Here is a 25584-nt window from a genome sequence, read left to right as displayed (position 1 = left end):
ATGTTGCGGGAGCCGTAGACCCAGCAATACATACAGAAATACGCACTACTAGCTCGACTTTTCACAACGACTGCGGAATCTCCGCCCGGTACAGCCGCTCCTTCGGGCTGACCAACATCCGATTTCTGACGGCGCCGCTGCTCGGCGGCGCTGCGGTCGCGCTCGAAACACCAGCGCACGGAGCCTATACGCACGCCTCGCGCGGATAACTTCTAAAATTGTCCGCACGCCTCCCACGGATAACTTTTCGCTATACGCACTAATCTATCGCTATACGCACTACCTTACACCAAAGAAAAAGTAAACGGCGGGAATAAGTCAGCTTGAACAGTGAACTCACCGAAACACAATTCAAGCATTCAACCAAGAACAACTCCACGTGTGGCCCCGCGGATCCAACGTGTTTATCCAATTTATTGCTGCAACTAACAAACTATTGAGCTACTTACTAACACAGATTAGCCAACAGCTATGCGGGCAGCTTGACAACAGAGACCAGAGCGATTCAAAAGGGACAGCGCAAGCCGCGCTGGTCGCGAAGCAGACGAAGGCTCAAAGGCGTGCGAACAATTTTATGTTTTGTTGGCACGCAGCGTGCGAACTAAACTTAAAATTGTTCTTACGCGGCGTGCGAACTAAAATTACAAATTGTTCCCACGCAGCGTGCGAATAGGGACACCCGTTCCGCTGTGCGATCCGCCGACGCCGCCGACTGCTGGCCGTCACACTTTTTCCCTCTAGCCACCATACAGTGAACTAGTTCACTCTACTCTTAGTGTGGACACTCTGGAGAGTCGTGCCTAGTGCTAGTCGGTAGAGAGACCGTTCGGGAGAGGCGGCGCTGCAAGCGTACGTTCTACTGACGCCCAAAGGTTATTCAACTAGACTTTAGCAGTGACGCTAGACCTGTGCTCCGTTCAGAAATCACCCGGCGAAAATGCGCCGGGGTTCCCACCTGCGCTGGCGGCGGGTCAACGGCGCGGCTTGCAGCCACAGAGTTTCTATTTAATAGCCGCCCGCTAAATGATCTCGGCGTGTGATGTAAACCAACGGCGTTGTGTAAACATACGCCTACAGCGCCTCTTAGGAGTGAGGACAGCACCAGGCCGCCCGCAAGAAGGCAGTAGTGACGCTGTTCGCACTAACCGGCGCTAGGCCACACTGCCTCTTGCGAGGTTCCGAATGTGCATTCGTCTTTGAGCATTTCCGTGCAGCGTTTCAGCGTTTACGTTTCAGCTCACAAGGGCGCAGTTGGTACAAGTAACTCGTGCTGGTGCTTAACGGGCGTGCCTGTCAAGACGGCCGGGGGATCCCGTGAGCTGCTGCGAAAACGTCTCTGCGGTCCGCGCCGCAGCTTCCCAAAAGGTCTGTCGGCCTTCAGCCGCCGTGTTTGTCGCCTCGTGCCTCGCCGTCTGTTCCAACCTCCTTTGTTCAAGTATCGAGTGACGTGTACTATGCAGTGCTTCTAGGTTCATTAACTCGACGGACGTCTGGCCCGCCCCAGACGTTGGTTGCAGTTGTTTTCAGTAGACCTCGTATAGAAGACGGAGTGACATAAAACGGCCGCATTTCGCAGTCGCCGATCGTCGCATTGGTTTGAACTCCTCCGTGGAGAGCCAGTTTCGGATGTCTTGACGCCACCCGAGGTGATGAAACCCGTGCCGCTAGAGTTATTGGGACGGCTGCTTTCGCCTTCGAAACGCCATTCAGCGCTCGTGAAGGTGGCAGCAGATGGAACCGCCGAAGCTGCGCTGTGCTGCAGCGAAAAGCGCGCTTGGACCTAATTAGGGAACGACGCGGGCTGGCGCCGAAAATCCATGTGGACCCGTGTTTTCGCGTCGGGAGGCGTTTGACTGGTGTGAAGCAGACAGGCTGGAAGGTCTGGTCGCTTCTGTTCAGCGGCTGTTCAACCGACGGCTCCGTTGAAATCTAGCCAAATATAAATGGCGAGCGACTGTCCTTCCCCTCTGGATGTGCTCCTCTTCAGTGGGAGGGCGAGTTGTGATTGGAGCACAGCAACCAATGCAGCGTCATTGAGCAGTCACTGTCCGACAGTTAGGTTCGGGACAATAAGAATAAGAGAATGAATAACTTTCGACGAGGCTAAGTTGTATTTCTCCAAACCACTCAAAATACACACAACAGAAACGGATACAGAGATGAAACAATAACAAAAGGTGAGCGTGGCTAACCCTCGGAACATGTTAGAGTTCAAACAGAAGGAGAGAAAGTACATGGTTGTCACCGTCAATGATCCACCGCACCTTTCCCGGGAGCACAGTCATGGTTGGGCAACGTGCTTCGAGCTCCCGTAGCTGAATAGCCAATGCAGCTCTCTTGGAACGTCGCTGCCTTTTGCTGATGTCTGACGACACTAATTGCTTGCAGGAGAGGGCGTCAGGTGTTCCAATGTGAAGGACCTATTGGACGTGGCCCGGGTCAGGGCACCCGCCCGCCAGCATTCCGGTCTCTCTTCACCATCTTCTCTTGGTTCTCCTCTATGGGATCGCCTCCTCCACTGCCCGCCGTCGCTGGGAGCTTTCGATTGGCCAGCTTGTGAGTGTGAGGTGAGTTACCCGGCAAAAAACGATGGTGGTGATGGTGCTCGTGGGTTTTGAAACATACCCGCACAGCGTGTCTAGTTTGTCGTCGTCTTCTTCATTTTCACTTCATGACACCGACTAGGCTTTCCACCTTCCACGGAAAAAAAAAACCGGCCCGTGGGGGGGGGGGGGGGGGGGGGGGGCGGTGGCGGCACTAGACGGTTGAATTTGAGGTGAAAAAAAAAGGTGCCTTTTTTTTTTTGACGTTCAGTGCCATTTGTTGTTGCGTGTTCCTAGAAAGAAATTGACATAACGTTTGTAACTGAAAGTGACTGGTATTTTGAGTATTGCTTTGGATCTGCTGCACTGAAAAGTAACCGTATATCTTTCGTCCGTTTAAAGGTTTTCTTATCTGAATCCACCAAATGATTGTTGGAAAGTAGGCCATGGATGTGACAATGTGCTGTTTGGTAGTCATATATACATCGAACCTTGATGTAACAAATTTCAATGTAACGAAAGCCCCGATGTAACGAACCATGTAATTTTGTCTACGTTCAAGTGTATGCACACCATGTACTTTTAACCTCTGTGTGACAAAGTCTCGTTTGAAATGTCAATGTGACAAAGTTTTATGGATAATTGGCACAAAATTTTGGTTGCAGAAGTATATTTGGAAGCCACAAGCACCAGATTGCAGTCTCAATAAACCGCGAACGGCGACACGGGCAGGTCACGAAGTCCGTGAGCGAGCGTAGTGTGTAGAAGCTCCTTGCCTACAAACAGGTGTTGCCGCTGCATGCCGTCCTTTTTTTGTTTTTGTCTTCGCACGCGCTCGTTGGGTTTTATTGTTCCAGGAAGTGTGCGGTGAAGCATTTGTGTATTTTAAATGGAGTCCGCTCCGCTCACAACGGACCCGGCTAGAGCAGACTATCGGCTACAACAGACTAAATTTTAGGCGAAAATTGTTTCGACTGAAAGTTTATAGTGGACTTCCACGATGCCGGCACCCGATGTGCTTTTCCTTTGTTTATTTTTGCAAAAAAACTGTGATGTCTGGCAACATTGCGGGCAGCTGGGTCATTCGCGCAGCCAAGCCAGTGCCAGTGGCTTTTTTTTGTGTGACTAGCGGCATGAGCGGCAGGGTAGCTGATTTCACTGTTGAATAAATTAAGCGTAATTATCGCTGTCGAACATGGGGAAAAACAGGCCGCCATCGCCAGAAGTACAGGCCTGTCAAAGCAGACAGTCCGCTCTACCGTCAAGAACAAGGCCGCTGCCGATAAACGCGACTTCGGTGAGATTGAAAACAGGGCTTTCGAATACGCAAAGTGGTACACTCGGAGGAGAGTCTGCCCTCGTCAGTTTTTTTATGTAATAAAAAACTCGGGTTCAGTGAAGTTCAGCTTTAATTATTCCCACGCATGCATCGTTCCCATTCCGTTCGGTGAAAAAGGTAAGAAATGCCTCAGGTAACTGAAAGTGACTGGTATCTGGTGACTGGTGATATCTGGTGACTGGAAAGTGACTGGTATGCAATCTGCCGGTAACCGTGCGCAGCCCAACTGGTCTAACTTTCGATTTTACAGTTGACCGTCATCAGATTATTTCATTACAGCTGTTTCAATGACCAGACTAAAATCGCTAAAAATGTGGAAGCTGCCTCGAGGGAACGTCGGGCAGCAATCCGATTTGTTTGAGGAATGGTTTCGGGAAAACCTGCCTCGTCGTGAGGGGATTTAAAAGAGCCTAGCTAATGTCGATGGCCACGACTGACGTCTTATAGCTGGTTAATAATTGCGCCTAGTTTTTTCGGTTATGTGACATTTCACTTTGTGCTGGATTAAAGAGTTACAAACGGTGGCCACCTATCCTGGAAGGAGCAGTTCTAATTTATGCTGTATTCGGGTGGTCGCTCTTATACTCCAACTCGGAGTACACCGATTTGCCGCTTCCCCCAATCCGAGCAAGAGTGACCGCTCCCCAACCGAACGCGTACCCGATCTTGGAGCAGCAAGCGACCGTGGCGCCGGGGCGCGGCCAACACGGGAACTGCAAACAGCCAAACACAGCCAAGAATTCTAACAAATGGCGGCATTAAGATCGGATGCGTTAGCTCCAAACCAAAGTTGCGAACGCATTCCTGCACTTTGAACGCAGGAAGCGGTGCGGCGAACAGTTCGGCGAACTTTGTCGCCTAAACGTGCGAGTCGTCCTCGTCTCAGCTGCTGTCCTCCTAGGCGTCGATTTCGAGCTGCAGAAGCAGCCGAGACGGTTCCCCTACACTCAATGGGCGTCTCCGTTTCGGCATGATGCGGAGATGCCTTCAGTAATAGCACGAGAAGCAAAAACGTCGAAATACTCCCACAGCAAACTGCTGGCTGGGCCTCAGCGAACGCCACTGACTAGGTAGGTGAGCGGGTCGAGCCGCGGCGGCCAGGGTCACGTGACCCGATCGCCTCCAGATTTTGGCGGCGCTCCCACTTCGGAGTCAGAGCAGCCGGAGGCGCTCGGAGCGGAGTACGACGCTCTGAGACAACCACCCGAATATACGTCGAGCGCTCGATTTCGACCACCCGAACACGGAGTCGCTTTCCGGAGTGCTCCAGAGCACTCTAAAACGACCACCCAAATACAGCATTAGTTTCGTAGATACTCAACAACCTGGAGCAAAGATGAAACCGATGTTCACACCATTTCACAGACAATGCGGATATAATAAATGTGCGGTATCGATTACGTTGCTGTGGAACTGCACTTGTGGGGCAGGTACTGCTAATTTTCAGGTATTCTCCTGAGGCATCTCATACTCTGGAGGTGCGGAGGATGGTAATTCACTACCAGCCACTTTAGCCCACTCCGAAGCTCGTCGTTCTGGACAGAGTAAAAAAATCACGCCATATCCACGGAATGAATGATGATAAGTGGGGCGAAGCTCGAGAGGGGCAGATCATCGGTAACCGTAACTCTCCCGTGAAAGTTCGCTCATTACATCATTAAGAAAGACGTAAGACTGTGTGCGTACATTGTACAAATCAACTTTTATTTTCGGAGTCAATGCTCCCAGGCCCAGACCTGGTGAAAGACCCCGCGCCATCGAGGACTACCCCGCGCCTCCACCACAATTTGTCACGTAGGATGGGACACAACGGTAAAGAAAGAACTTTTATTTAGGGTGAACTTGTGCCCGAACAAGACTAGAGGAAACGAGCAAAGGTCCTTGCGTCTCGTTCGATCTCCGAGAACGACTGCCTGCGTTCGTGGCGTGATCTCTTGCGTGATCTCCCCCTCGCAGTGCACGTGCGCTCGCGCCTCCGTTGGCGAACACAGAGAAGCTCGCGCTCCCGGTGCCGAGTTTGCGCTGCCGGTTGCAGCCGGTTCTTGCGCGTGCAACGCGGCCCACTTTGCGACATCTCCGAAAGCATGCGGCGATCACGTACCACGAGGTACAAGGGATGGACAGACCCATGGCTTTAGGAGCTTCACCCCTAAAATGCAAGCACCGATCCCAGCACTATTGCAAGTTTGATCGGTGCTAAGCTACTTGTTTATCGCTTGCGTCCTCACAAACAACAACACAAGCATCAGCTCGCACGCACACACCAAACCAGAAAGAAGCCAGCCAGCACATCTTCCATTCTCCCTAGCAGAGTCCAAAGGGGGCTTATGCCTGCATCTAGTGAAAATTCCGCACTGTCGGCATAAGTGCTGTCGGGTGTGTTGCAGTCGTCTGGTGCTCTGTTAAAGTGAGGATGCTTGAGCAGGCTTACACATTTCCTTGCTGTCTTCCACCTGGCTGGCATAGAGTCATAAAAAAGTAAGCCTAACTCCATTTCTCGGCCGACGTGGGAGCACCACAGCCAATGCTCAATTACTGAAAGAAAAAAATAGCGACAACGGAACGCCAGGGAGAAAACTGACAGACACAGCATGGCATCCATTTGCTCTCTCTTCCTTCCGTTTCGTTGTTTCTATATGCTCTTATTTTCATTTAAAAATGTACCCGCTTGTACAACATTCCCTTTCAGATAAGGAATTACCATACTTCACAATGGAAGTGCACTTCCAGCACACAATTACCCACTGCAAGAGGGAGCAAACTTGGAAGGGGACATACACTCTGTTTCTATGCCGGACTCTATCAGAGATCTGGGTTGAGCAACCATCAAGAAGCCAGCAAACTTTCCAGCCTTCTTGCTTTAGTTACATGAGCCCACAGCTGAGGAAAACTAGGCGATCCATTCGTGGTTTGCCACTTGCTGCGAACTTCGCAGGTATTAATCAGCACGCAGGCACATTTCTGATCTTTCTCTACTGTAGCATCTTTGCGGAATGTGGTAGATCCGTTACATTCACGAGCACTGAATAGTGTTATATCGTCGAACGTTGGCTTCAAGTACCTGCACTAGGTTTCACGACATTGGGTCGCATTATATTCCCTGAGATCGGCTGCCTATGGAAGAGGGTTTGAATGCCAATGAAGGTCGTCACTCACTAAACCCCGGCCGAGAACAGCGCCTGCTGCCGCGGTGGCTGCCCATACATCATGCCACTCCGATTCAAAACAACTGCGGGCGGCCCCAGAAGGGTCAGAGAGGCAGACGCACCTCTTCAGACGTAGCTGGTGGACTGAGGGGGAAGCTGCTTCAACAGTGGCATTGTGAGATGCCAAGCGTTTGAAAGGGGCGTGGGCTACTTTCCCAAACGGCATCTCCCCGCGCCACGAGCTGACTAACTTAAACAAACGGTTGTGGTTACTTCCTCCCGTGGCTTTTGCCGTTACATTTTCTGACGTAAGCGATGAACGATGTTCTAGTTACCATAACATAACTGCAGCATGTTTCGTGAGCGTGGCTGACGTAGGATCACCTCGAAAGGGCCCTCGGCAGACGAGGCTGCAAAGGCAATGGTCGGCGCCACTGCTCTGCAGCCACGGCAAAGAACGTACCCTACTGTGGGCTGCAGCTGCGAGTCGCTCGTGGGCGAAACAGACGAACGCCACTCCCAAAAGACACGGAGCCCGTCATGCCCCGCTACTGGCACTGCACACCAACCAGGTTCGGGATCGACCTCGAGGCAGAAGGCACGATGACGAGCGAATGCCGGCACACAACCCTTTCGGGAGCTGTCGGGATGCTCACACAGACGTTCCTCGGCGATCCGCGGAAGCCTCGAAAGGCACACCAAGTCTTGTCCGGGCTCACTAGTGCACCAGCGTGAGCTGCACTTCCAGGCCTTCGTCCCCGCCGACGACTTTAACGAGGCCAAAACAGCGGGAACTCCGACGCGGCGCACAGGCGAACAACGCGGTAGTTTTGAAAAAAACCTTGTACTTAGTCTTGCAGCCACCTCTTGATTGAGTGACGTTTGGTGTCTGACCGGCGAAAACAACGCTGCAAGCGCGTCAACATTTTTTTTTTTTTGGAGTGCCGTCCAGTTCTATTGAATATACGACCGCTTGCCACTGTAATGTTGAAATACTGCTACACGTTAGTCCAAGGCCTAGATAAAATTGTGGAAATTGAGTTAACATAGCTGGAAGTTTATTAACCATCATACGGCACCACACCGTATGGCACGGCACCATACGGCTTATGGCGCCACGCATCTGCAGTGGCAATCTACTGCCAGGCGATGGAGCCGTCGGACAACGTACTATGGACCTGACATTGTAAACGAAGGGTGTTAGCGATTGTCGATGCTCATTTCGCGTTGCGTAGTGTTGGGTGTAATATTTTACTGCTGATGATCGGGTGTGCTTGTATGAGAGTGTTTCTCCGCAGGAATGTGCCGTTCGAGAGAGGGGCTCGTGCCAGTGCCTCACTGCCCGCGGTCAAACGTGAGAAGCTGCCGGAACTGCCTGTGATCTTGCCAGTACCAACGATCTCCGTGGGTCCGAGAGGCACTTCTGGAAAGGTTTGTCGTGTTGTGCCTTGCCCTGTCGTGCTCTCCGCGTCTCCTGCCCACCGGTCTCTTTTCCACACACTCACTGCAATGACGGCCCCCCCACGGCCGCCGATGTTTTCAGGCGGGGTCATACTTAAGCGGAGTGCCGTGTACAACGGTTGAACACTGACGGCGCAAAATTCGTCCAAACTCTGTTCCCTGCAGCGCTGATTTCAGCTTATTTTTCGCGCGCCGTAGTCACGAAACCTGCGACAGTTATTGGGAGCGGACTTTTGAAGCAAAATCTCACAATGTGCTCTTGGCAGCACCGCCGCGACAGCGACGCTAGAATCGTGGGGACTCCTATGTAATACGTAAGATGAGTTTAAGGCGGTAGTTGAGGGGCGATGCATTGAGGGCAAATACGTGACTTAGCAGTTCTATGAAGTTCACGTGCCAGCGTGTCGTCGAGAATTCGTGCCGTCAAGAATTTTTTTCGCCGTACGCTTGACCGCGTTCGCACTCCCCGAGCAAACTTTTCCGAACCTGAGCATGCGTTCGTCTCCTAATAAATATACATTTAAGTAACGGCCTCGGGTTGAGCCATCTGCTCCGAAACAGAATGAGCCCGAAGGGGAAGCAATGCATAGTGGCGATGCAAGCGTCGGGTGTGGCTAGCCTGAAGCACTAGCCACAGGCAAAAAGAAAGGGTGGGGGTGGGGGGAGCGGGACAGTAAATACCAGGTATACAGTTAAACCTCGATATAACGAAGTCGTACTTGGGGCCGCAAATTTCGTTAAATCGAGAATTTCGTAAAATCGAGGTTTCGATTTTACAGTTCATTTAACCAGTTATTGGGGTTTTAACACTTTGGCCCTCGCCAGGCAACAGCTGATTTGCAGTTACCTCTCCAATTAAAGCGAAATTTGTACTAAAACTGGCCGCGAAAATTGTGTGAATTAAGAGTTTCAACACTTGGGCAATGGAATTCGGATAGCCGACGGTAGTTCATGTGTCATCGTAAAACCGGTGCTTTTTCCGCAACGCCTCATTAAATATGATAGCAGACTAGGTTTCCACTTTTTGTTTTTTCATTTCGGTCACTACTAAATGCCGCTGATATAGTCAATTGAACCCGCGCCCGCGTCCATGTCCCGTGAACTTCACCCCGCCGAGGTGCTCGTTCGAAGTTACGCCTCTTTTCGTCTATTCAGTGGTAGTCTTAGGGGCCTAGGCGCGGCGGGCCAACAGCGGAAGGCTGCTATGAAACTTTCGAAAGACTTTTTTCATGTACAAAGGTTCTGCAGTATAGGCGCGTGATGCAACCACAACACTCGAGATAAAGCCATGATTGCGAGTTCAGCGGAGTACACGCGGACCGCTTCACTGTGTGGAGCAGCGCTTACGTGCTCCGGAAAGCGGAAAGCTTACATTAAATAAAATTCTTCCGGCCAAATTAGATTAAGCAATTACTTTTATGCCCACTGAGCCCTTACGAAACTGATTTCTCCGCACCGCAGCTGTCTAATGAACGCTGGTGAAACGAAGATGACCACGTTCAAAGAGCAATTTATTGCCACCAGCACTCGATGTTCAAGCCGTAGTGAAGAAGTCCGTAAGCAGTGCTTGGCGTTTCTTGACCAGGGCGGGCTTTACGTGACGGTCGTATGCTGACAGCGCTAACAAGGTCTTAACATTTGTGTGCACCTGCGTGCCTCCGCAGAACATCGATGGCATCCATCACACTTCGGTGGCTGTCAGTTTCACCGAACTTCCTCAGGCTCTTGTTCCGAACACTTTTCTTTCTCTTGGAGTGCTCATGCTGCTTACAAAACTCACCTAACGATGCACGAACAAAATATTAATTTGGTTATCAGCGAGCACAACCTAGAGCAGCAGCACCGTGAGCAATGACGCGTTGAAAAAAAAAAGCTTGAAATAGGCTTCGGTAGCCTAAGCATAGAGGGCGCTGGCGTAGGCAACGATGGAGACGTCAAAATAGTGGCCGCACTATTAAACCGTCTATGACCGCTAGCGGTTTGTGCAGCTTCGTTCTTCGCTTTTAATTGTTGTTAACCGTAGATTTCACCGCTGTTCTTTCATTTGAGCCTTCAAGAGTCAATTTGAGCACTGAATTTTTTCAATGTAGGGCCTGAGAGGCAAAATAAAACGTGCCTCGACCGGAATTTCGTTCTTCCTTTCTTGCCGTGACTTCGTTAAATCGAAAGCGCCGCACAAAATTACTTCGTAAAATCGAGACAAAAATACATGCATTTAGCAAAATTTTGTTAGAAAACTTGAAAAAATTTGTTATATCGCGAATTTCGTTAAATCCAGGTTCGTTATATCGAGGTTCAACTGTATTCGAACCTAGGATCATAACCTCAAAAAGCAGGGATATAAACACTGCACTAAAGGTTGTAGAGGTTCAGTTCTCTGATCATTAGTAGTTGCCAGTTTTCGCCCTATGTTGACGTGTTGCTTGACACAGCCTGTATGTGGGTAAAAGCTAGGAACGGCTATTCGCCATTTTCACAGTGTTCGCCAATGGAACCTGTCGGAAGAGTATAGGGACTGGGCGGCTGTTGTATGGCACCTCCGTCGCTTCAGTGAACAGCGCTGCTCATGGCGAACCGCTCGTCGGTGGAATGCTGGTGGCGGTCTGCGCAGCGTTATTGTACATGGCTTTCTGCCGTTTCTCTGCGGTGCGGCTTGCAAAGCGTACATAACCACAAAAACTTTTTTCAAATCGTAAATCTTCAGCGTGGATGTGACCTTTACAAGGCGTGCCATGTGTCTGATTTACGCCCATACTCAGTATTTACAAATAGCAGACGACACTCAATGCACCAAGCTGGAAGTCAAGCTGGAAGTGAAAGTCCGTTTATTCATGCCTGCATGCAGTTTCGCGCATCGAGGAGTATATTGCAGCTAAATGCACCAAAAAAGCCGGTGTGTGCAACAGGTCCAGGAATGCTGCGGTGCTGGCCTTTGGCAGTTCACTAAACGGCGTCAAGCACAAGCAAAAGACAAAGTTGGGGGATGCCTTTTAAAATTTACCTCAAAAAAGAAATTGCAATGAACAACGCTTCCGTAACTTCCTTAACTACGGCTGAAACGTATTTAATTTCAAAGAAATACTCTTACTACAGTCGTCGCGCACGGGAACCGTTTACAGAATAAATACCGCATGATAGTAGAACGTTATTGCTTGTCGTGGAGAAGCATCGCTTTACAAGAATTGCAATGGTTGCTGGCTAGTTGGTACAGTCTACGCCTGTTGCAACGGACCCTCTGAATCCGGAAAAAAACGTCCGCTGTAGCTGAAGTATGCAGTATCCGGCGTGGGGGGGGGGTGTATGAGCCCTAAAGTGCGTACTTTGACGATATTGCATATGCATAGTACATACACTTTGTTCTTTCTGCACGCCTGCAGCACCTCTGCATAGTGTTCGCGCAAGGGCAAAGAATTACGTAAACACCATTTCCAAAGCTTAGCACCGGCACTTGCAAAAGGCCTAGCGCATGCGGTCAAGCGTGTAAGACTCATGATAAGCTGAGCAAATAAAGCAATAACTAGGCGCAATTATTAAACAGCTATAAAGCATCAGTCGTGGCCATCTGAATTAGCTAGGCTCTTTTAAATCCCTCCACGACGAGGCAGGTTTTCCCGAAACCGTTCGTCAATCAAACCGGATCGCTGCCTGACGTTCCCCCGAGGCAGCTTCCACATTTTTAACGATTTTAGTCTGGTCATTGAAACAGCTGTAATGAAATAGTCTGATGACAGACAGCTGTGAAATTGAAAGTTAGACTAGTTAGACGGCGCACGGTTACTGGCAGATTGCACACAATAGATGGGAAACCCCCCTACCTGAGGCATTTCTTACCTTTTTCACCGAACGGAACGGGAACGATGTATGCGTGGGAATAATAAAGACTGAACTTCACTGAACCCGAGTTTTTTATTACATAAAAAAAACTGACGAGGGCAGACTTGCCTCCGGGTGCACAACTTTGAGTATTCGATAGCCCTGTTTTCAATCTCACCGGAGTCGCGTTTATCGGCAGTGGCCTTGTTCTTGACGATAGAGCGGACCGTCTGCTTGGACAGGCCTGTACTTCTGGCGATGTCGGCCTGTTTTTCCCCATGTTCGACAGCGATAATTACGCTTAATTTATTCGACAGTGAAATCAGCTACCCTGCCGCTTATGCCGCTGGTCGCACAAAAAAAAAAAACAAAAAAAAGTCACTGGCACTAGCTTGGCTTGGCTGCGCCAACAACCCGGCTGCCCGCAATGTTGCCAGACATAACAGTTTTCTCGCCAAACTAAGCAAAGAAAAAGCATATCGGGTGCTGGCCCCGCGAAAGTCCGCTGTAAACGTTCAGTCGAAACAATTTTTGCCTAAAATTTAGTCTGTTGTAGCCGATAGTCTGCTCTAGCCGGGTCCGTTATGAGCGTAGTGGACTCCATTTAAAATGCATGGGGACCAGACAAACCTACTGAAATGGTCTGTTGTAACGGAAAGTCCGTTGTTGCCGGATCCACTGTAACGAGCGTAGACTGTAAATGGTTTTTCAAAAACCAATTCCTGGGTGGCTGAAGGATGCGAGACAGGAGGGTGCCCGAAACCTGTACTCAGATTCACAACTGAATGCTGTGGCTGAGTTTTACAAGCTGCCATTCCGTTCCGCTTGAAAGATCATGCACTACTCTGTCTAACGGCGATGATGGTTTATAGCAAAGCTTTCTCGTATGGCTTTCCTTGGTTGCCTTCTGAGTTTAAACTTTCACTAGTTGAGCTTCGAACTTGACCAGCACGCAGTTTGGTCTTTTGTTCACAGCGTCCGACTTTGACGATGTCCCATTCAATTTCGCTGTTCAATTTTGAAGTTCCGTGCACCCCTTTCCAAATCTAAACTTTTTCCAGCATTTTGGAAATGTGTCTGAGCTGGAGGACTCGTGCTGATGCACCCATATTTTTGACAACTAATCGCCCTTTTTGTCTTCACAAGGCATTACGCGATTTTTTTAGGTAATCTGTAAAGAATACATAAGCATTCAAAAACACTGGCTGACGTTAACACTACCATATTTTTTATCTGTCAGTGCCAGCCTTAATTCCACGCAGGAGGTAAAACGGGTACGGAAGGAGAGATGGTTTGTAGCTTGGGCTGTTGGGTGGTTAATAAGTTTGGCTCTTCATAAAATGACCACCACAAACGTGGGAGTTCCACTTCGGCTTTCAGGCTCCCATGCTGTCACAGTGTTGCTCACCAAAACCGGAGGCACAAAGCTCCCGGTTACAGAAAGAAAGTGTAAACTACCGCAACATTTCTACGGCTACACGGTAATCCATCTCATACGCAAGTGCCTTTCTCTTCAAAGCACATGTATAGAGGTATCCCAGCGCTAACGCTGGCGTGGAAACCATAGTCATTGAAACCAGTGATTATAATTTAAAGTGGTAGAAATGAATTCTAATATTCCTAACAGTTTTATTCCTACTCAGGTCGCGCGAAGCCATGTGCAGAGCACTGCAAAAGCACTCATCTCAGTGTAGCCCGTTCCCAAACTTAGGAGTGTCAAACCAGTTTATGTAGCCATTAGTACATTTAAGAAGAAATGAATACAGTCTACGCTCGTTACAGCGGATCTGGCAACAACAGACTTTTGGTTACAACAGACCATTTCTGTTGGTTTGTTTGGTCCCCATGCATTTTAAGTGAAGTCCACTCCGCTCATAACGAACCCGGCTATAGCGGACTATCGGCTACAACAGACTAAATTTTAGGCGAAAATTGTTTTGACTGAATGCTTATAGCAGACTTCCGTGGTGCCGGCACCCGATATGCTTTTTTTTGTTTATTTTGGCAAAGAAACTTACGTCTGGCAACGTTGGCGCAGCCAAGCCAGTGCCACTGGTCTTTTTTTTTTGTGCATGGACTTCCATGTTTTTGTGCGACCGGCGGCATGAGCGGCAGGCTAGCTGATTTCACTGATGGTTGAACTAAACATGATTGACGCTGTCGAACACGGCGAAAAACAGGCCGACATCGCCAAAAGTACAGGCCTATCTAAGCAGATGGTCCGTTCAACCGTTAAGAACAAGGCCACTGCCGATAAACGCTGCTGGTGGGATTGAACAACAGCGCACTCGGAGTCGAGTCTGCCCTCCATCTTCACAGGTTTTTTGTATGTAATAAAGAACTCAGGTTCAGTGAAACTCGGCATTCATTATTCCAACGCATGCATCGTTCGATTTCCGTCCGGGCAAAAAGGTAAGAAATACCTAAAGTAGGAGGTTGGCTCCCATCCATTGTGTGCAATCTGCCAGTGGCCGTGCACAGTCCAACTGGTAGAACTTGGGACATTTACAGCTGTACATAGGATTATATCGTATCAGCTGTTTTAATGCCCAGACTATAATTGTAAGAAATGCGGAAGCTTCCTTGGGGGAACGTCAAGCAGCAATCCGATTTGCTTGACAAACGGTGCCTTGTCACGAAGGGTTTTAAAAGAGCCTAGCTGATTCTGCTGGCCACGACTGATTTTATAGCGGGTTAGTTATTGCTTCTTGTTATATTCTTGCTTTCTTTGCTCCACTTAGCGTGCATCTTTACGCAGTCGACCGCATATGCTAGGCCTCTTCCAAGGCCCGGTGCCAAGCTTCGGAAACAGGGTTTTCAGGTGATTTTTTCCACCACGTGAACGCTGTGCAGAGGTGCTGCAGGCGCGTAGAAAGAATAGTGTCTGTAGCATTTATGTCCAGTATTGGTCAAAGTTCGCACTTTTGCGCTCGTATACCTCCTCCCCCCACCCCAACACCGGTTGGATACTGCATACTTCGGCTACAGCGGACGTTTTTTTCCGGATTAAGAGGGTGCGTTGTAACGAGCGTGTACTGTACTTATAATAGTACTTTTATTCGTACTGAGAAGGGGTGGAGCCAAGCGTACATTGCTGCAAACAGCGCTCATGCCATTGTAGCCGATACCTAAATTTAGAAGTCTCCGACAAGTTTACGTAGCCGTTACTGCATCTAAGAATCCAAAACATCTGTCTAGACTTCGTTTCATCTCACATGTCCGCTCACAACACCACCAAAACATTCAAACCACCGAAGCAAACACGACAAAAACAATGGGAGGCTTTGTAGTGCAATACACCGGCTCATTCCACTAACGAGGGGAGCGCCGAGCGGTGGCGCCACCCGTCCAGCTGCCCGGTCCCTATAGGATGCTGCGCTGGCTGCAGTCGCTGCACCCAAACAGCATTTCTGTGTGTGTGTTTATGTTAACAACAGTAGAGTGTGCGGTTGTACTAGTTCGTGTCGGCGATCCATGGCTTTGTTTAGGGCAGAAAGCAGAGAAACAGGCGAGAGAAAAAATGAACGCACAAATTGTGTGTCTCAGCCATACAATTTCTCTAGCCGTCATATTGGATTTCTAGTGGCGGCACCTATAGGGGCTGAATGTTCCGAATAGCTCATGTAGTTTCTCTCCGCCTCAGTGACAAACTCACGGTATTAAAGTGTGCACTTTTTGAAAGGAGATTGTGCCTAACGCATGACGTCATCTACTCTTTTTCACCCAGTTTGTTTATCGTTGCTGCATTAATTCATCAGCAGATTGTCTAAAAAAAATCACAAAGAACTCGGAATTTTGCCGCCAGGGGGCCGGCACAGACGGTCACATTTTGTGTGGGCTCCCGCTTTGAACCTCCAAATCAGCGGGCCACCCTCAAGGGCATGTGAACGACTTTACCATCACGCTTAGGTGCCTCAAGTGCTGTCGGGGGCCTCTCTCTCCTTAATTACCCGACTTTGAACTTCCGCGGCGGCGACGCTTCTGCTAAGCCTACTGCGCCAAAAGTGTTCTATACGCCTCAAGCTTTGCGATCGCTGGGCCGCCTGCCGCCGCTTCTCCAAGGAGTTGACGGAATTAGTGCTGCGTGGCCCATAGGGGCTCATGCAGTGTTTTGGTTCTCTTTCGCTTCTTTTTGCCTTTCCAAGCGCTAAAAAACTTGTTATGGGGACGTCTGTAAGTAAACACTAGGTTTAGGTCACTTCAAAAGCCACTGCGTCTTGGTAGGGTGGTCAAACACCAACAATAGCTATCCGGGAACGCGGCTCTGCGTCCTTCTCGGCCGCTGTTACGGGCGTCGGCGACGGCAGCAGCATACCACCACTGTCACCTCCTAATACGTCCGGCACAAGTGAATTTTATGGTCGCCTCGTTTAAACCTGGTACTCGCACAGTGAGAGGTGTGTTTTGTTTTGTAGCGCAGACAACAAATGCAGCCTCATTAATAATATAGGCGTCGTAGAAAAATATATTTCGGGGATGTGATTACCCAATACCTGATAATAACTTGTGCCTTTTATAAGAATATAAGCCACGCGAAAATGTTAAGTATATTCCAAGGCTCGGCATCGTGAAAGATGTGAACTCATGCCTTATAGCAAGAACCAAGAAAAGTGAATTAAACCACTGAAAAATTAATGGTCTGCAAGTCCGAAAGAAACAACACAGCTCGCACAGAAATGAAAAAAAAAAACTCAGTGCAGCTTCTCAAATGCTAAAGACGTTCGTATAAACTTAAGCCGGGTAAGACTTAGGAGACCAACTAGTGTGCGAAATGCACTGCTATTTCGTGAGACATGGGGAGGGGGGGAAAGGAGCGGGACACTTACGTATCGTTATGTATGATTGCGGAACGAAATCAAGGAAAGAACGTTTTAGTAATCACACACATGAGCTACTCATTCACGTCACTCTAGTTTTTAGACTTCAACTAACAGCTGATCCCTCGGTGAACGCATTTCTTGAGGTATACAAGTTCAAATCTGATAAAAGGTGTCGTTAGAAGAGTGGAATATCTGATAAGGCCTTCTGATTTCCGTTTGTGCTTGATTCTGCAGGCTCCGTGCTTCATATGGCTATGCTTCGAAGAAACGTTTAGTCACGAACGGGAATTACTGTAGATGGCCTTCTCCGGCCTGCTCGCGGAGGGCATATGTAACATATATGAATGTTTGCGGGCACTCAGCTCACGACAAGATACCCCAGAATTATTTTTTTTTGTCGTGCGCTGATCCAGGGTATAATTTTGGATTATCTATCGTACTTATTTCGTAGAATGTTCGGGAAATTTATGTCTAGGGTAGTGATCAATATATGAGGCATGATATTGGCATGCATAACTGGCGTGCTGTCAGGTATGAGCGTTCCACTAGGTTATATAAGTGCACAAAACTGATGTACATCATAGTGTGTAGCCATGGCAAGACCACCTGGGGATATTATGCTTACGGAGACACTGTTAGTAAATTTCAGGGCAGTGGAATCAATGACCTCCATATGCATATCCCGGTTTCGCGACGCCGACCTGTGATGCATACTTGGCGCTTGTACAGACTGAATGTACCAGGCTAAGATCGCGTGACACTGATTTACACTCTCGTAAACACACCACATTTGCAAACAGAGTGACTGCTCCACATAAATATGTATTTCCAACGCCTGCAAATGGTAAATCTTGGTCATGAACAGGCCCCGAAAGCAACGGTGACAGTGGGGAGCGGGCCGGCAACTCCTGCGGCTGCTTTCGAAACGGGCTGCTAGGGGAATTTCAGTGGCGCCTGTACAGGCCACGCTTGAGGCGTATACTGCTGCCTCCGGCCACGCCGGCGGGCGCAGATCTCCCACTCCCAGAGCCCCACTCCTAGCGCCAAGAGGCCATGGAATTCGACCAACTGAGTGGCCGCACTATCCCTCCGGAAAACCCTGGACCGATGTCATTTAATCAAGCCCCAAGAAAGTGCCTCGAAACAGAAACCAGGGCACACATAGAATATTGATTTGATTGTAGGGTTCAATGCGCCGATGCAATGCAGGGAATGAGGCACGTCGTAGTGGAGGGCTCCAGATTAATTTTAACCACCTGAGGATCTTTAACATGCACCGAAATCTCGTACACACTGGCGTTTTTCCTTTTCGCCTCCATCAGAAAAGCGGCCGCCACGGCCGGTAATTGAACCGGCGTCCTCGTGCTCAGCAGCACAATGCCTTAGCCACTGAGCAACTGCGGCCTGTCACACATAGATTACACTGACATCGTCTGGAACTGTGCAGTGAGGGACTCATCTTGCGGCGAGCAACCGGGCTTCCACTTACCTGAGTGGGAGGTGCACTTACACTAAGAGCTCATAAATTCTAACCATAAGGAAAAGCTGTCTCAGTTTAAATAATAAAAGTTTGAAGCAACAAAAGCAAAAAGAGCAACACTGCACTGCGATTGAGAACCGAGTATTGAATCAAGACTTATGTTGTCTTCATGTCCCCTTTAGATCAGAACGAACTGTATGCATTTGCATGCTGGCTATACCTCTTCACCCAGCTCACAAAAATCATCTGTCGTGATTTCATTATACGTGAAGTATTCCTGGCTTTTACAAATCGTGTTGTCAATATAAAGTTCTTGATACCTTACAGGGGATAAGTCCTAAAGTGGCAGTAGGTATTGCACATCTTAAACTAAAGGCAGCTGTCTAGACGGTTTGGATCTCACTTCTGATTGCAAGCTGATTGAAATCCAGGTAGGCAGGACTTGGAAGCCAGCCTTAGGGGCACAATAACAGAGTTCACAGACTTGTCTTCTAGGAATAACGCTGTGTTAAACTTGTCTCTGCTACTCACCAGTACAGCTTTCATGAAAAGAAATTTTATCCATTTTTGTCCTATCAGCAGAGCCTGGAGGATTTGTGCCTGCAAGACGGAACTGCAACACATGTACGGTGCATGCATAGCAATGGCATGGGATAGTTCCTGCATTACCATGTTGCAGGGATTCAAAAATGAATGCATGGTTCATGAGTTGTTTTTTGCAACAAGGAATCCACTCTCTTTAACTATTTATCTGTTTCAAAAAGATATTTCAGAGGAGTTAAATTGGGTGGATGCAATTTTCCACTGAAAAGTATTACAGCAATTGTCTCATTGCCAGCACACTTGGTGTTTAGTATGATTGTGTAACATTGCAGTGGTGGCTTTCTTTTGCTTCCAGAATACACTACTACGCCAACAGAAAGCACGCCACGTGCATCATAATCAATGCTTGAGGGCAGCGTCATGGCGCTCTCAAGGGATGCAGATCACAACCGGGATGTATCCTGCAGCCGAGAAACACAAGTGACGGTCACCACTAGTACCATTGGTACTTTCCCTACTCTGTGTTACTGCTAGTGGGAAAGCATTTTTGAATGTGAATTTCTTTTCCAGGTATGCAGTGTGGTGTGACGTTCCTTATGAACACCAGCTCCCAAACAGAAGAGGAATTCTCAGGTTAGGATTTGGGATTTCATTGAAATGTTCCAGTTTAGGGCAGCCTACGTGCAAAAGAATTTATTGGTGCATACATTCTCAATAATGTTTTGACCAACTTTTTTTTCGTGAGCTCATGGGGCTATTTAGACGCTACGAAAATATGTTCATGGTTAGAGTTTAAGGGTAGATTGAAGTGAGTTGCAAACATTGTTTAACTACCTTACCGTTCTGTAGTCCCAACACATGGACCACACTTTGACTAAAGTGGAAAGAACAGCCAACCAAATGGGACAGAGAGACCTACACTGCTTGCTCAGGCAAACACGTGTCTTTATTTTTCTTTCTGTCTTTCGATGTGAAGTACCAGATGTCTCAAATTCTTGCTCTTTTGTTTGAAGAGGTTTCTGGTTTGACAGCATTTTGGGTCAACAAAACTGGGTTAAAAGTGCCGCTTGGTCTGTATCCTTCTGCTTATGCATTTCCTTATTTCGGCTCTGACGACACGCTGCTAAGTCTGCAGGTGATTTCTTTCACTTTTAACCTGTAGACACTGCTTGAACAAATGAATGAAATACAGATAGCCATGAAATCAGGTCAGCTCAACGTTTCGAAGATTGAGTACTAAGAAACTTGGCTGTAGGCATTCGTGACAGTTCCTTATTACCTATTAGTACCCTTTGTGTGCTAAGCTTCGTAAATGTAATACCACTTGCCAATGTAGGGCTTCAAACATGATGCCTACTGAACTTCATCTGGCGCTCAGATTGCCATTATCATGCGAGAAGTTTGGGCTTCCAATCCACCTGAAAAGAAACTCCGGGAAAACTGAAGTGCACATTTACTTCCTGTTACTCTATCTCTTTGGGAAAAATTGCATGTTCTCTTAAAATGTTTTTGCTGGCGAGGTTATTGAGGTGAATCAATAACTTTCACAAGATAATGTAGAAGTAAGGCAACTTGGTTTTGGTTTTTTGCATTTACTTTTCTAGACTCAGGTCCACTTTGTGCTTTTGCACAAGCTGCAGCTGAATGTAAACTGCTTAAAAAGTTGAAATGTTCGAAGAAATTGAATAGTACCAGCAAGCACATTGCAAGCACTTCACCGAGTGGCTTATGTCGGAAGAACATCAGTTCACCCCAACCGGGCGCATCAAGCGTGCGTGGCTCGGCCAGCTGGCGAACTGGGTCGCCGCAGCGTGAAACAAAATTTGCTTGCACCATTGATGGAAACTTGTGTGTATGGATTTGGAAAAACATTGAAGAAATGGCATTATTTAAAGTAGCAGCTACCATGCGGTTGCAGTAAAATAGACTGGTGTTGAAAAAAGTCTGGTTAAGTCAACTACATACCTAATACAAAGAAGTGTGATTGAGCATTTTAAAGGTAGCAGCTCAACACATCTCACCATTTTCATTTGCTTCACTAATGTTCACTAGGGCGTTCTCAAACTTTCAAGCATTTAGTGGTATCATTTATGCCTTTGGCCATTTAACACTGTCTGGGCATTTATCGCTGCACCAATAAACTTTACATAGAAGCTTAAAACGGGTCCAAACCATCAGCAAGTGCCCCTCGAAAAAGACAAACACATGTCGTACATGCGAGAATTGGGTCTGTCTAAAATTGCTACAACAGTTGTTGCTCTAGCTGCTATGACTTTCGATTTGTTTCAGTTCTGGAAGTGAACAATGGCCAGGCATGTGCCTTGAAAAAATTCCGTGCTTCTCGAGACAATGCCGACCCAGTGGCGAAAACTGGACTTCGCATCTGCTCCTGCCGCCAACATTCAGGCAACACAGGGTAGGTTAATTGCCAATGCTTGCAAGGTTGTTGCTTGTAGCACATGGACGCTATTCAGTGCCTGGCTTATTTTGATGAGTGGAAGAGATGTGCTGCAAAAAATCTAGTTAAGCGGGCTTATGTACAAATAAAAATGAAAATTGCCAGCAACCTGTGGAACACCAGAGGAAACATTCAAACCTACCGTATTTACTCGAATCCTGGCCACCCTCGATTGCAGGCCAATCCCCCCAATTTGCAAGGCCCTCCCAAAATGAAACTTACCTCGAATGGAGGCCAAACGCGCACACTCCGTAGGCCCGCACGTTACTTTATTCGTTATCGTCGTAGTCATCTTTGTCGGTCCTTTTTGTTGAGTTCATTCCAGAGGGCATCATCCTCGCTTCTGTCCATTGCGTTTGAAATACTTCTTTAAAGCTCTAATGATTGCTTCATCCGGTATTTCGTTCCACACTGCGGAAATCCAGTTCGCCAGCTGGCCGAGCAACGCACGCTTGATGCGCCCGGTTGGGGTGAACTGATGTTCTTCCGACGTAAGCCAGTTGGTATAGTGCTTGCAAAGCGTATCTTTAAAGGGCTTATTAATAGCGACGTCAAGGGGTTGGGGTTGGTTAGTCATGCCATCAGGGAATAATGCGATGTCTGTCAAGCACAAGAAAGCGTGGTCTTCACACCGTCAGTCAGATCGCCGCGGTAGAAATCAAGGACTAGTGAATGCTTGCACAGCGCGGCCCCTGGACGGCGTTCCCAAACCGTTTTCACCCAGTCCTCGATCAGGCCGTTGGACATCCAACCTTTGTCGTGAACGTGCACAACAACATTTCTGGGAAACTTTTCACCCGCAGGGTAGAGTCTTGCGTTTAAATATTATCTATGGGGGCTGTTTTTGTCAATTGGTGGGGCAGCACAACATTACTGTCGTTCGCTGCTTTTCGTCACCCGTCGTCCTAAGTTTGACTTTTTTCGCATTCTTTCTGTTCACAGTGTATGCCATTAGCATGTGGAAGAACACCAGAATCTGGTAGGCGTTTGCAATTTGCTCCAGTTGGTAGTCCTTTTCCCGCCATCTGTCCATCACGTAGCGCTGAAACTTGACAAGTTTCTCCTCGAAGTCAGCGGGAAGCTTCTGGCATACGGAGGTTCGTCATCTCAGGCTGAACCCAAATCGTTTCATGAAGCGTGTTGCCCAGCCCCTGCTTGCTTTAAAAGTGGCTCCTGCGACACCCTTCATACTGGCAGCTTCCCTGGCTTTCGCCTGGATAATCTCTGTGGTCACGGGCCTTCCCGCTTCCCTTTGTTCCCTGAAAACTCAGCAACGCTACGCGGCTTGCTGCACAGCTGAAAAGTTCGACCTGTTGTTTGCGCCATTGTTGCACATTCTTTTTGTTCACACTGAACTCGGTCTGCGCTTGCAGGTTTGAAGTCTTCTCCATGTGCAAACCAACCTTTCCCTTAAAGGCCGCACTATAGTAGTACCACTTGGTTGGTGCTATCGCTTCTCAAAAACAGGTAGGTGGCACAGGCGTTTCACGAACACGCGGTGAAGGTGCGACACTTTCAAAACTCTACCACCATGACTACTCCAAACGATCACTTCGAGAAAACTGCAAACTCCGCGCTCGTGCCACCGCGCCAAGCGAGAGGAAGTGAGGAGAGGGTGTCCAAGCGCAGGCCATCAACGGCGCCGTAATCACGGGACACGATCCACCTTTACCGATGTGAAAGCTTGCCGGCGCGTAAGCTTGCCGGTTTGACGATCCTTGCTGCATGAACTGGGGACTGCGAGAGTTCTGAATAATGGACGGTAGGAAGCCGACGATGCAGTTTGCCAGTGTAGCTGTTGGGACCACTTCACCATGCAGCTACCGTAGAATGTTGCGAAAATGAGCCTCGGGCACGCATGCAGAACTGCCTGCACATGGCAGCCTGAGATTGGTGCATGGCGAGCCATCACGGCGCTGGCCCGGCCGGCCCTTTAGTGCTCAAGCCATGGTACCTGTATCTAAGCCGACCCCCCCACTTTCGCACATCGTGTTTTTGAAAAAAACATCTGCCTCGATTTGAGTAAATATGGTACCCTACAGGGACGTGAGCATAGGTCGGCAAAACAAAGACCTCACTCAAACTCAGTCACCGTTTTTTTCATTCACACTGTACTCAATCAAACTCAGTCTCGAAAAGGTCGTCTATTCTCAAAATCACTCGTACTCACTCATCACCTACTCATTTCTGATCGTACTCGCTTGCACTCAAACTCATTTGTCCTTACGAGTATTCGTACTCGTGAGTACTCGCCTCATCTGTACGCACGAGTCATCGCACTCAATCTGTACTCATGACTACTTCATGTGTACCTATGAGTACTCAATCTGTACTCATCAGTACTCGATCTGTACTCATGAGTACTCCATTTGTACTACTCGTGATTACTCAACTTATCTGTACGGTTAACTAGGTCATGGCTTGAAAGACTACGTAGAAAAAAAATGTTTAGTTGATCAGAAAAGCTGAGGTTACATATAGACCAGGACAGAGGAGCACGGGAAGAGAACATCTGACGCGGTTCACTGTCGTAAGGTGACTCGCTACGCGAAGTCACGTACACGTGAGAAAGCAAAATGGAACATAAGCACTCGCATTGCGTCTTGGTGTCCCCTCTGGTTCTCAGGAATAAAACTAAGCCGGGGCTGCGTCATCCTCATAGGGAGCTCGGGGCTTCTAGGTGCGGCCGTGGCCATCAATTGTAGTTTTCTGCGTGTCTCCGGGTTGCAGCTGTTGTTCGTTTTTGTTTCCGGGCGTGCTGATATTCTCTCGATCGTGCTCCGAATCTCCGAAGAAATGAAGGCATCAATTAGAGCATTAGTCTATCAGGCAAAAAGGACACACTTCAAGGCCCCCAAAAGCGACTGTTGTTGATGAACCAAAAGAGTTGCATGATCAGTGGAAGGGGGCGCCTGATTTAAAGTGTGGCTTCGCAATATTCCCAGCTTTGCGCCCTCGATGCTGCGTTTACCCTGGTGGAAGCAGTACACTCACCCTATATATCTGAATGTATCACTGGTAGTTTAAATAATGCTCCACTCTAGTAACCTCAATGAGACAACTGAAGAAGTTTTGGCTACGACATCATGCCACCTTGATAATGAATACTGCATTTTCGGCAATTGCCCAGCCTGCTCAGGTATGGCTTGCACAGAGACACTACTATAGCAAAGTCTGTCTGACGTCTTCAGGATTAAGGATGACACACGTCCACCAAGGGATCAGTGGAAAACATTGTAATGCTGAGACCATTGTTTTGATGCCTGAAGAATTTTCAGCAAAGTTCATGGACATGTTGAACCATCTTATTGTCAGCTACTTGCAGCTACAGCAGCAGCTACAGCAGCTACAGCAGCAAGCCAGCTACTTCCGATACCTTATAGCCAACTGAACTCTCCACGGGACCATCATAGTGATGAAGTATGCAGAATATATAGCTCTATAGTTCAGTACGCGCCACAGTCATACCACTGCGTCAACTCACAGGTTCAACTACACCCCGTAGCTACATAATTTGGCAAGCAGGAAACCGCACCTGCAGAGGTTTCTGTACACTTGTGCAGTTATTTCTGACTGTTTGGAGCATGGCACAGTTGCAGTACACACGTTTCCGAGCACAGTGCTTGCTAAACAAACAAGATCTGCATCAGCTACAAAATTTATTATTTATCTGACAGAAGAGAACTTCGTGAATCTCTGCTACCACAAGTGGAGTGTAAACTGTCAGCAGAATGGAATTTCTTTGCCACACCACACGGCTAAAGTGCATGTGAAAACAAGATCTGCGTCTGCTACAAAATTTATTATTTCTCTGACAGAAGAGAACTTCGTGAATCTCTGCTGCCACGAAGTGGAGTGTAAACTGTCAGCAGAATGGAATTTCTTTGCCACACCACACGGCTAAAGTGCATGTGATGACATCAGAGGCACACTCAAAGGTCTTGCAGTGAGAGCAAGTATCCAGAGATTGAGACCTTTTCA

At 48.2% G+C, this 25584-nt stretch overlaps 1 protein-coding gene across 2 annotated transcripts in view; it reads left to right on the top strand.

The window, feature by feature from the left end:
* LOC144158302 (uncharacterized) overlaps positions 1-25584 on the top strand; it is a 141664-nt gene that overhangs the window by 109720 nt on the left and 6360 nt on the right. Inside the window, exons 1-6 of one of the 2 annotated variants that reach the window (XM_077689110.1) lie at positions 1135-1365; positions 2389-2567; positions 8327-8459; positions 19501-19650; positions 19716-19778; positions 21435-21561. The exons of the other annotated variant lie outside the window; for it this stretch is intronic. Of the exons in view, the coding sequence (XP_077545236.1) occupies positions 19548-19650; positions 19716-19778; positions 21435-21561 (293 nt within the window). The 5' untranslated portion in view covers positions 1135-1365; positions 2389-2567; positions 8327-8459; positions 19501-19547. Of the gene's footprint in view, positions 1-1134; positions 1366-2388; positions 2568-8326; positions 8460-19500; positions 19651-19715; positions 19779-21434; positions 21562-25584 lie in introns of those variants that run through there. 2 annotated transcript variants of the gene reach the window in all.

This window comes from Haemaphysalis longicornis, unplaced genomic scaffold, assembly GCF_048455015.1.
Source record: "Haemaphysalis longicornis isolate Haplotype H1 unplaced genomic scaffold, Haemaphysalis longicornis Haplotype H1 scaffold_10, whole genome shotgun sequence".
In the NCBI taxonomy this organism is placed as follows: domain Eukaryota; kingdom Metazoa; phylum Arthropoda; class Arachnida; order Ixodida; family Ixodidae; genus Haemaphysalis; species Haemaphysalis longicornis.
Note: the sequence above shows the minus strand (reverse complement) of the source record. Positions and strands in the feature narration are given on the sequence as shown.